The sequence below is a fragment of the Pygoscelis adeliae genome, unplaced genomic scaffold (genome assembly GCF_000699105.1).
Source record: "Pygoscelis adeliae isolate BGI_AS28 unplaced genomic scaffold, ASM69910v1 Scaffold479, whole genome shotgun sequence".
NCBI classification, from domain to species: Eukaryota; Metazoa; Chordata; class Aves; order Sphenisciformes; family Spheniscidae; genus Pygoscelis; species Pygoscelis adeliae.
In genome coordinates this window covers 185,617-197,938 of record NW_008825453.1, presented here as the reverse complement: position 1 = coordinate 197,938, position 12,322 = coordinate 185,617, and the positions used below count along the sequence as shown (strand labels likewise).

Here is a 12,322-nt window from a genome sequence, read left to right as displayed (position 1 = left end):
GTTTTGATAAAAACAAAACAAAAATCTTAGGAAAAACTTTTCACCCAAGATTAGAACTGGTTTACTAATTTTCTTAATCTAGGTCGTGTTGACCAATGATGACATTTTGTCCTTAAAACCACACAAAGAGTATGGATTTTGTGTGCTTCACAAAAATGGGCAAAGACCTGCATGTACTTTCCTTATGGTGCTTGCTATTTTAATATTTAGGACTGAAGTATGTAACGAAGGCCTTTATTGCTGTTGTTTTGGAAACAAAACATCGCAAGGCCGTTATTACAGAAGGAATATATTCAAAGATACGTTTCGTATATTATTCCATGAAAACGGTTGGACTTGGGCAAAGGGTGCTCCCTGACATCAAGGGAACAAACAGTTTAGATGCTTCAGGACTTGAAAACTTGAAGAATTTGGAAATGGCAGTTATAGTTTTCTTCTCAGTGGCAGAAATTAATATCTGAAACTAATCTTCAACAGCATAGTCTTTTCTAAAGACTGGACCTTAAATCATTCAGTGCTTTCAGGGGTTTAACCTCTGAAGGATCTGGGCAGTCTGCCTTACTGAGAAGTTGGGCTATTGATTTCTAAGGGGTGCATCACAGCAGAGCTGGATGTCGGTGTGTTTTTCTAAAAGTTTGTCTATGTGTTTTCTAATTACTGAAGTGATGGGATTTATGAGTTTTAGGTTTTTTAAGATGTTTCATAGGAAAAGCTTGCATTTTGGCCTTAATTTCTAAATCTTTCTTTTCTCTGATTTACTGTAATTCCTTATGAATTTCTTATCTTTCTTGACAAAAAAGTTAACTCATGAAATAGCTTTTTTTTTCATTGTTCATTTTCTTACAGAATTCATTTACAACTGTGATGAAAAGGTGATCTGGAACTCTCACACTGTCATTTTGAGAAAACATTGGAAAGCTGAGGAATGCCTCACCTCTTGCTGTTTTCATTTTTAAATGGAATAACAAGATACTCTTAGCCCAGCTGTTTTTTCACTGGTACCAACTGTCAGGCCTACAATGACTTCTTTGTAAAAATACCTCCTTAATCATGTACACTCTGAATATTTGTTCTTCCCGTGTTTTTTAGAACCAGCATTGAACAGCAAATCTTCATTATGTACCTCAGTTCTTCAAAAATACAGGTGAAGAATATGTGCATGTTTTAACCCAAGCTACAGTTTTAGAAGAAAACCGGAAAACATATGTGCATAATTAAATAATTTTTTTGGGGGTGGGGGTGGGGGGAGGATCAAGCTTACAGAATAACTTCAGGAGACCAAAGGGGCAAACATAGAGGAAAGAAACTGGAGTCTTTTTTTTGGGTAGGACATACCTCAAGAATCATCAAAATACACTGGAGCAGAGAAAGTCCAAGCTTATATCCTACACTGCCAGTCACGCTGCTGAGCACTTTATCATGAGCCCTTTGTTGAACCATGCAAATGGTGGGTTGAAAAGAAAGATTTTTTTGGTGAGTTTTTCTTTAATGAACACCACAAAGGAAAAAGATAAGACTTGAAAACTTTTGTTTATGAACTATCATGTCAGACTGCTTTTGTAAATCTCTAAGAATGTATTTTATGCAAGATCTGCCCTCCCTGTAAGAAATATGAAGTTTAAGAGATTTTTATTAATTTGTGTTTGAAAGTATTTCTTATTCAAGGAGGATTTTTTAGATGTTATATTTTCCTCAATAAAAATGGAGTAACGTTGAAAGTTTTATGATGTCTTTTATTAAAAAGGTGAAAACTGTCAATGATGTCAAGTCTGCATTTGTTCTGCAATAGCAAACTTTACACTGTGTTACAGCCCTGGGGTTTTCAGCAAATGGAAGGGAATAATTGGAGATATTTGAGAGGAGAATCAAGACTTCCATTAGTTTTGTGTCTGAGAAATGTGTAATATTCTACTTCTGCTTTTAACTACATCCTAGCATAATTTATGCTTGCTCCTGTTGAACTCTGAAAATTCAAAGCAACTAGGATGCTTGCAGCTGAATTTTAAGCCGTCAAAACTTTCCACATCTGTTGTGGAATGATGAGACAACAAAAGAAAACACCGTGAGTAATAAATCTTTACTGTGCCTGCTGTAACAAATGTTGGCAAGTTTGTTTATTTTCTTCATTTCTTGAAAGGCTGTTCCTTTCCCTTCAAACAGGAAATTACTGGATGATGTAATAGTGTTTCTAAACAGAAGAAGGAAAGGTACATGAAAGCGCCTGGATCCGAGAGTTGTGATAAAATAGGAAACGGATACCGAGGAAGTAAAGAAAACAGGTGTAAGGATTTCTAAATGGACTATGATTGTAAGAGGCCCTTACAATCTGCAATCATTTATGCATGTGTGAAGTTTATACTACAATATATAATGCTTTATGGGAGTGTGAAAGGAGTCAACACTGAGTGTGTATACTCTGTTACCTTCTGCAACAGCATGTAAGAAAAGACCACCTGTGAACACAGAGGAGTAACGGCATACTGGAGAAAATTATTTTTTATTCGGGCATCCTTGCTGCATCAGAACAGTTGTGCCATTTTAAGAGTGTGATACCTGACTAAGCACATATGCAGGAAACTCTGCTTGATATGGATCACTCCTCTAAAATCCTACACCTAATTCATTCCTACTGTGAGTTGTGAGTGTGAAAATACTTTTTTTTTTTTATAACATTAATGTGTACTTGTATATGCCTAAGATGCAATTATATGAGCTTCGGCAAGTACACTTATTTTAATTCCAAAAAGTTCAACTATGTGAGGTCAGACCTCCTAAATAAAACCACTCTGTATTAATTTGCTATACTGAGCTACCTACATTTGAATACAATTGAGATAGTGATATGTGCTTTTAAAATATCTCCAATTACTGCCTGGTTGAAGTCCCTCTGCATTATAGTATGTTGCAGACTAACGTGGAATAGCACAGAGTTTATATGGATGTGGCTGCAGTATTGCACCCAAAATGTACTCCAAATTGATTTCCCTTACTCCTTCAGGAAGCTGGAATGTGAATGCCCGAAGCAGGTTGGTAAAGAAGATGAACAGTTCAACACGTGCCATCTGTTCCCCCAAACATACACGGTGCCCTGCAGAAGAAAGGGAGAAAGAGTTAACTGTATAAAGCTAAGTTCTGAAAAAGAACTTCAAACAAAATTCTACTGAGTTCCATAAATTCTGTTAATGTAAGATAATTATTTTCCCTGGAGCATGTATGAGATTCTTCCTTTTCATTGTTGCTTCTTGTTCTGTGAGAACCATGAATTGCTTCTTGGTTGAGAGAAGGCCAGATGTTAAAAGGCGTCATATACTTCAGAGTCTTGTCTTTGGTTGTTGAGGAAGGAGGACTGGAGCATTGTGGGATTCAATTCCTAAGCAGAAGGATGCAATCAGCCTTTCTTCGATAGAAATTAAGGCGGCTACATTGGGTCCTTGTAGCCCAGTATCCTCTCTCTAACGCTCTCCAGGAGCAGGTGTGTAAGCTAAGGGAATGAAACGTGGGCATGTGCAGTGATTTATAGACTCAGTGTGACTCATTTTGACATACTGTTTTCACAGCGTATTTCAGGATATCTATATATTCCAGACTGAAAAGAAGATTCAGGATATATAAATGCTCAAACTATATAAACAGAAAACAACCAAAGCAAGTTAGAAAATAAAATTTCCCATACCTGGGTTGAAATGGTAGCCTAAATTAGTTGTCGATGCATGTAAGCTAGTGGACGGTTGGTGAGTAAAGGAGGTAAGATGTTAAGTACCTGGTTTGCACATGTGATTTTAGGATTTACAGGCAATTTTGGCAAATGGTTTTAAAATCTGGATTTACTGTTTAATCTGACTGCTTTGTACATTACTTAGTATACTATTCACTTTTATCTACAACAAATGTATAATAGTATAATCTGTCATAGTAACATAAAAAAACCTTAGCTGTTTTCCAGTGTTTTTATTGTTAAATTTTTAAATGTTAATTTTCAGTAAATAACACGAGCTGCCTGTTTTGTGCTACTTTTCTTCATAATCTGATTACTGGAGAAACTGGTAGTCTAGAGGAGCTCTCCAAGTTATGTTTTGTACTGCTTTTCACTCTTTTTTTTTTTTCTCCCATGTCTTTGTATCACTGCGTTTTGCATTGTAAATTAGGTAAGTTGTACATCGTAATATGCTTTTGAAAAGTTAGAAATTTTTTTGGTTGACTAATAATATTCTACTGAAAAGACTGGATTTTGCTAGTTTTCTGGAGATAAGAGAACCTGTTGCTAGACTATTACTGTAGGATTTGGGAGACTGAGGTTTGATTTCCTGCTTTATCACAGATTTTCTCTGTATATTTTGATAAATTATATTACTTTTGTCTTTGGGTTCCCTGTTTGTAAGGTGAGAATAAATTGATTTTCTGATTTGAGGGTGTTATCAGGAATTAATACATTAGGGACTAAGGAGCTCGGATACCCTTATAGTAGGAACCTTACATATACCACGGAGATAGCATTATGTCTCTTAGCCATACTCATCCTCTGTTTGAATGTATAAATAATATAAAATGCAAGACAATATTTGTGGCTCTTACAGTAGAACGCCTGACTTTAAATCTTTGTGTCAAATACATTTTTATAAAAGTATGTTTTTAAAATTTTAGAATTTAGAAATGGTGTTTTTAGTCTTGCTGCAAGGCAGAGTGAACAGGAATATTCAAACGTCAGGGCATTACCTGCTGAGAAAGGTAAGAATGCCTCTTTGTTCACAAAGTTGCCATCCAAATCAAGAAAATGGTTTGGGTTGAACTTCCAAGGGGTCGCCCAATGCTCAGAGTCATACACCACGGAGTGCAGATTTGGCAATACAAGCGTGCCCTGCAAGAAGCAGCAGAGATTATATTTTCCATGTATGATTGATTCTCTTTTTTGGACTTCCCTTCTCTCTAATAGGTAATATGCCATCCTGTGTCTGCAGCCCAGTGTTTGGATTTGACTTGGTCTTCTCCTGTGCACATCCAGGCATGACAAACCCTTGTATCTTCTGTTTGTCATAACGTGTTACGTGTTTGCCTTTGTGTAAGTTATCTTATGTCAGGACTACTGAAGTGTCTTCATGTCTAAGATAGAGTGGAGCTTGGCTTGTTTTACATACTTGCCAGACTAATCATAACACCTTCCTTTTTGGTTTTTTCGTACTCTTCATTGGATCTTTCAATTCCATCACATCACTTTTATGCTTAATGTATTTGGGACGTTTATATCATGCCAACGTGACTGTCAGATCTGTTGCTGTACTGAGCTGCCATCATCTTAAGCATGTGGTGTTTGTGTGTGTGTTGTCAGGGGTGACTATGGGTTGCTCCAGGCTGCTCCCTTATGGGTGAAAGTTAGCTGGCTTGACAATCATTAAACCTCATTTCTTCACTATGTTCTGCTTTGATGCCCAGACGTCATCTGTATTTGGCTAGTGGGAAGAAAGACTTCTGTTTTCCTTATGTTTGTTTGCTACTTGTGCTGTTAGCCTTTTCCCAAGCTTCCTTCTGCATCTGCTAATGTAGACTTAGCCCTGGTTCAGAACACTCAGCCTTGTTTTCATGTCTGTGACACGCTACAGCATGCCCTCTATGCAAAGTTAGGAACTGTAGAAACTAATGTCATATAAATACTAAATATTAATAGCTCAGAGCTTTAAGAAACATGGAGGTATACTTTGTACCTTTTTAATGTGAAAGCCCAGCAAAGTTGTATTCCTCACACATTGTCGAGGGACCCCAACAGAAGTAACGTTGCTGTACCGCAAAGCCTCATGAATCACAGCATTTGTATACGGCAGTTTTTTACGGTCTTCATAGCTGATGAGATGGGAGGGTTCCAGAACAGCCTCTATCTCTCTTTGGACCTTTTCTGCAGAAAAATGAAAATATTTTAACTTTTCCCCCCTTTTTTCCAGCAGATTTCTGTACGAGTATGGTCCAGGACTGGGGGGCGGGGGGGCGCGGGGGGGAAGAAATTATGTTGCTATGAAACGCGTTGGCATGTGGTTTGACTGCTGTGTTGGTTTCAGTTGATCGAGAAAGTGCGTATCCCCAAAGCACGCGATGATCTCTCATTTAAGACACGTCCCACTTGGTGATGAGGATAATACAGTTCTATGTTTCAAAAAAAGGATTAAAATTTGAAATTACAGGTGTAATTTCTGTTATGTTTATAAATACACATCAGATCAGGTATCTTTTTAAAGCTTTTCCACTTTGAAGGTTAGGAGGAGACTAGGTTGCATATGAAATGTCTTTAGCTTGTTATTCTGTCTTTGCCATCGCCTTCTAGCGAGATAAAACCGTGGCTGCTACTAATTTCTGCTAGTGTTGCTTCTTAGTGAACTGGTGGGGAAAGCACGTTTGTTTCATTTATTAACCTTCCATTTTCTAGATCTCAATTGTTGATGTACCACCATTCATATTCATTGTTAAGGGTTATTTTGATGTATTGCAAGTGATTGAGCTAATACTTACACTTTAATGACGTTCATTATGATGTAATGTTGAATGCAGTTCTCTAATGCTTTTGCTCACCTTGTATGTCTGGATATTGTACCATATAGAGCAGTGCCCAGAGAAGGGTGGTACTTGTTGTTTCTGTCCCTCCCAGCAAAAGATCAACCACAGTCTGAACCATATTGTCTTTATTAAACGTGGAAGTAGGGTCATCTTTGGTCTGTAGGGCACATTCACAAGACGACTATGAAGTGGATAATTTCAGACATTTAATCGGTCACATAGAAATTGTCATTGTTTGATGAACACAGTGAGCAGCCCACCAAAACAGAAGTCTTCAGTGCTAAACAAATAAAGTATGCATATAAAAATTCCATAACAGTTACTTGAACAGCAAGTATTTGTAGTAGGCATTGAGGCCAAGGGGGAGATAGTGTGATAAACAGATACTTACTTTTGTTATTTGAGCTAGGTAGAAGTCAATGAGATCCTGTGGATCACCTGCGTTCTGTCTCTCATGAGCCTGGACCTCCTTCATAACTAAATTGTGCATGAAGTCATTGTACGCAAACACTTTCTGATGAGGTCCTGGGAGACGGCGCATAAGCCATGGGAAAGCATCATACATCTGTGATTTTAAACAAAAAGGAAGAAACACGAGCTCCTTTAAATTGAGAACCTGATTCTGATTTCCTGGTAACTCTGTGAAGTCGCTGCAACACATGGGCTCCTAATTAGGATGAGAGGCAATAGACACAAGTCAGAGAGAGATTAAATACTGGGAACAGGTTTCCCAGAGACTCTGTGTGAAATCTCCATCCTTGGAGACTTCAAGACTTGACCAGGCAAGTTCCTAAACAACCTAATCTAATTAGGTCTGCTTTGAGCACGGAGTTGGATTAGCTGACATGCAGAGGTCCCTTCCAATGTAAGTTATTCTACATTTCTAAGGGGGATTATGAAACCTTTATGTTGGCCCTCTAAGTGAACTGGCATTGAGGAAAACTTGTTTGATATTTGTTAATGAGCTATTAGTAATATGCAGCAGTCTAAACTGTTATGATCAAGTTGTCAATATTCAATAACCACACTTTCTAACCTTAATAGATGGGTTGAAGACTGAAAATGTATAGAAGCTGACTTGATCTCCCAGTCTCAGAAGGCTTTCCTTCAGGAGAAACTGGCATGTGTATTTGTTGAGGGGAAAAATAATTATTTTCACTTCTTTGTGTTTTGTATGTTTTGTGAATAGATTTCAGTCTTTAGGACTACTGGCAGAGCCTTTGTTTTATTTATGGCCCGTGATTAGGAATCTGTTGGCCAGTGCAGACTTCTCCATCCCCATCAGCTGACTAAAATGTCAACATTGTGTAATAGTGGATATCAGGTCACAGGAGAGCAGGAGAATGATCATATTTTACTTTTTGGATGCATACCTAATAATGCAACAGGGGCTTCTGAAAATGCGTGAATCGGAGTAATTGAGGGCTGAATCTGGCTCACAAGCAGATTTTCTCAACCTTGATTTTTACTCTGATTTTTTTTTTTTAAAGGCATCTCTGTATGGAAGTGTTGGAGAACCTGGTAGTGTTATACAATGCAAGTGTGCCAAAATCTGCAATAGCTTGCCTTTCAAGAACTTAAAAATATTCTTCCTGATGTGATGAGACTGTCACCTGTACCTTAGAGGAAGTTCAGAATAACTTAGATCTTGGTGGTAATATCAATTATTTGAGAAGCAAGATACCTTCTCAAAAGAATAGGACTTTAAAGGCTTAGTTCTTATTAACTGCACTTCTGTGTTCTCAAGACTAAATGAAAATTAAATTTTAAAAGTTGCTTTCATTTTAATATTTAAGAATCTTACATACACAGTACTCTGCAAATGATTACTCATTTGAAATACATTATATGTTTTGGAAATCTGTGAAAACCAGTGATGATCTAGAATTTAAATTTTAGGACATGTGATTTGCCGACATAAAGAAGGAATATAAGGTGGTAATGACACGTACAAAGTATGTATTAATTTATTACTGCACAATGGCTCGCAGAATAATGGTATGGAAATGTTTGGGAATAATTGTTACTGACTTTGAATTTGTTTGTTTTGACTTGTGAAGTGCAATGCACTTTAAGGAATAAGAACAAGAAAATTAGATTCTTACCCTGCCCCAGACAGTAGCTTGAAAGTAGATCACAAAATAAACAGCTTTGATAAGCTTGCTGAAAGATTCATCCTCACTGGAGAAGCGATGACCAAAAACAACAGCACAAATTATATTTGCAATAGCATGGACAATGAAAGTGTGGGGGTCGAAAGGTTTGCCTGTGAATATAGGAGGTACCATGAATATTTCTGAATAGACTACAGTGAGAAGAATGAGGAAGACTTTTTTTTTTTTAAAATGGTAAAAATAATAGTAGATTAGACTACTTTTAGATAAATTTCACACAAGTAAACTCTAGTTTAATACAAATTAACTGTATGGATTTTAAGTGCAGGGAATCTTTATTTTCAATCTGCTTTTTACTCTTGTAAAATACAGTGATTATCGGTTTTGAGAAGACAAACATCAGGTCTCTTCCCCTCTTTGACTTGCGGTCTGGGTTGTGTGAAAACATAAGCAATTAATTAGAACATACGCCTTAAAATCTGGAGGCAGATATTTAAGTTTGGCAATTAAAAAACAAAACAAAAAAAATCCCCTCCAAAAAACAGAAAAAAAATTTTAAAGTTTTAATTTCTTAGTCATGTTGAAATGACTTGTCTCCTTTTGGTTTTCAAGTACAGCTAAGCTGTACACAATTCAACTATATTCCCCCCCCCCCCGACTGAAAAGACAAAACTCGCATATTGGAATGGAAAACAGCTCCCATTAACAAGGGTTAAATCCAGAAAAAATTAAATTAAGTACACATTTCAATGGCCAGGGCAACCTTTGAATTATACTACTATGGAAAATGGTGGATTATGCATCTCTGACTTCAGTCCAATGCTTGTAGTCCTTCTTGGAAAGAGTAAATACAATTATTGAGTTTAAAATTGAGGAAGGTTTGCGTGGAAGGTAAAGATTTGGGCTGTACAGGGACTCAGGGTCGATGGTTTGTTCATCTCTTACATTTTAAAGATCTGTGAATGTGCCTCTGTCAGAAGAGAGAGAGGCCATTTTGCTGTGTCTAGTGCAAGGGGAGTTGGAGGGAGACCTTAGGCAACTTCTCTGTGTTTGCACATCAGTATGGAACACGATGTGGGTGAGGGATTTGGCCGTTCAGAATATTTATATTTAATTGCTTTATTCTGGCATCTTGCTAAAATTCTATTGGTTTCTATTTCATCCAAACCTTAAAAAGAAGGTTTGTTGGACAACTGAATGATACATTCCTTGTGTTGGGGTTCTTTCTCTGCCAATTCATAAAGCCCTGCTGTCCTAAAACAACTCGCAGCAGGTCACAAATTGTGTATTTTATGGAGAGGAACGTAGGGTTTTTCTATACTCCTTGAATGTAAGAATTGTTACCAGCTGTCCCCAAGACTGTGTTGATAATAAACATTTTTCTACTATCCTTATTTCAAAAAACAATTTCATATTGCCCGCTGTGCAGACAAAACATTTCTTGCAAAGAATGCAATTAAGAAGCCAGTAGAAGTACCACTAATATGAAAAATATCTATATTACTTGTAAAAATGTATTGTAAAACTTTTAATCCCCTAATCTACTACGTTTCAGAAAAAGCTCTAAGTGTTGTTCTTCTAGTGAATTTACCTTTTGCGCTTGCAAAGATGTCCACAAGGTGACAGGCCTCTGCTTGAATTTGATGCTCCAAATTGTTCTTGCCGAGTGCCAGGCTTCTTATAATTGTCATGCCAAAGCGTCTCTGTTGCTTCCAGGTGTGCCCGCTTGTCAGAAAAATACCTGAAGAACACAGAAACATTTATTTCATTGCTGGGAAGGGAAATCCTTTCACTGCAGGAGGCAAAATTTGATTTAGGTTAGGTTATATTTCACTAACAAAGAAGACACCGTGATTTCAGATGCTGACTTTTGGTCTCTAACTTAGGTTTTTATGACTCCCAGCTATACAGCTGCTTATAAATGTGACCGTGGAAGCTGAGTGGTAGTGGGTTTTGGTAAGGACAGAACAGCTTTGTCTATAGACGTCTTCTACATGAACAGTCTTCTGTTTTAGAAGTGATACTTTGAATCTACTGGGAAGATAAAAAGTCAGTAGTACGCTTTATAAGAGGAGAAATTTTTGTCTTTTCCTTTTCTTAATGTGCTAGCTCTGCATGGAACCTTTCTGCTATGTAAGCCCAGTTACGTACTTGTATAGCAGTAACTCATGTATGTGTGTATATGTAGGTGTCGTGGTTTCACCAGGGCAGTAGGAAAGCGTCTGTCTTCTTTATGTCTTGTTCGTATTTCAGTATGGTGTAACATCTTGTACCTTTCTCGCCCATCATATCCCTGTAGAATGGGGTGAGAGGCCTTCCGGAAACTTCCTCTGAATGGGTGACGATGCCATCTTTTACTGCTCTGTATCCGTTTAGTACAACCATAGGTGTCTGTCCCATCCACACCGTGTAGATATTTCCATAGGTGTTGGTTAACTGAAGAGTTAATAACAGTAAATAATAAATGTAAACCAGGGAATGCATACACTCAAATACTCATTTTAAGAGTTTTCTGTGGTTGTAACTAAACACATTTGCCAACATGGAACTGAATTATGGGTTTCAGAAAAATTTGGCCTTCTGTTGTAACGTGCTTTGGGAATAGAAGATAATTGTCCTTTATGGAATAGATACTAAGGACATCTCTCAGAAGACCACCTCTGAAATTTCACAGAAAAAGAAACAGAGGTCATCTCTGTCAGCTCAGAATCAAAGAACAAACGAATACAGGCAAAGTCCCAGAGCTTTTCTGTTTATTTTATTAATGAACCAAAATTACCGTATTTTCTTGCCTCTTAACTTCCGAAGAAAGCAAAGAAATGTCTTTGCATTCTTTCCTATAGCTTCCATGTGATTTTTCTTATTTTTCTCTATTGTCTTTCCTCAGATCATGCTTGTATTTTTCCTTAAAATAGTTTGAAGCAAGTTTCTTTTTTAATAGTTTTGATTGGTTTATAAAGGAATCATGCTGTGAACATAACAGCAATCAAATTTTCCTGCTTTGTTTTAGCAATAATCTGTTTACTGTAGACAATAAATCTTTTTGCTGTACAAATAAGAAAAAAAAGAGTCAGTTTAGAAGTATAGGTTTGGTCTTCTAATGACGATCGGACCACTTGTGGCCTGGAGATGTGCCAGTGACTTTGGTGTCAGGCAAAGGAAGTCCTACAAAGTGGTTTACCGGGCTAGAGATCAACACAGAAACAAGAGAATGAAACTGTCAATGGGCTCTCACGATACTGACAGTGCTTGTGATAATGTTATGCGTGGATGTTAGTCTCCAAAAGAGAAAGAAAATAAGAAGGAGTAAAGCAATTATGGGGTTTATTACTCAGAAATATTTTCCATAATGCCAGGGTCCTTGGATTCTTTGAAATTGGCTGATAATCTAGCTTAAGGTTTAAAAAAAATAACTCCAAGTTTATACTGTTCCTATGCAATGTACAATTTAAGTTAAAATAGATTCAGACTGATTTTCAACCATAGAGATAAATAAATACCTTAGTGAGAGTTTCTCGATGAAGTTTGAAGTCCAGCAGCCACAAATTTCCGATGATGGGGAGGGGAACTGGTCCTGGAGGAAGCTGGGTACGCATCCATTGCAGCTTTAGGAACTGCAAAATCAGGAGACATACTACTAGAGCTGTAAAAAACTCAGCAATCCCCAACAT

The 12,322-nt window shown here is 37.2% G+C and overlaps 2 protein-coding genes across 2 annotated transcripts in view; one reads left to right on the top strand and one right to left on the bottom strand.

Annotated features, from left to right (window-relative positions):
* CAPN10 (calpain 10) overlaps nt 1-1,205 on the top strand; it is a 14,262-nt gene extending 13,057 nt beyond the window's left edge. The window contains exon 14 of the mRNA XM_009331192.1: nt 847-1,205. Within this exon, the coding sequence (XP_009329467.1) occupies nt 847-876 (30 nt within the window). The 3' untranslated portion in view covers nt 877-1,205. The remainder of the gene's footprint in view (nt 1-846) is intronic.
* A 1,704-nt stretch (nt 1,206-2,909) lies between these two features.
* LOC103922960 (cytochrome P450 2J2-like) lies at nt 2,910-12,322 on the bottom strand. Its single transcript, XM_009331191.1, has 9 exons — nt 12,152-12,322; nt 10,925-11,087; nt 10,243-10,392; nt 8,643-8,803; nt 6,929-7,102; nt 6,553-6,694; nt 5,697-5,884; nt 4,714-4,855; nt 2,910-3,088 (listed from the first exon to the last, which is right to left on the bottom strand). The coding sequence occupies exons 1-9, from the start codon at nt 12,320-12,322 to the stop codon at nt 2,910-2,912; spliced, it is 1,470 nt and encodes a 489-aa protein (XP_009329466.1).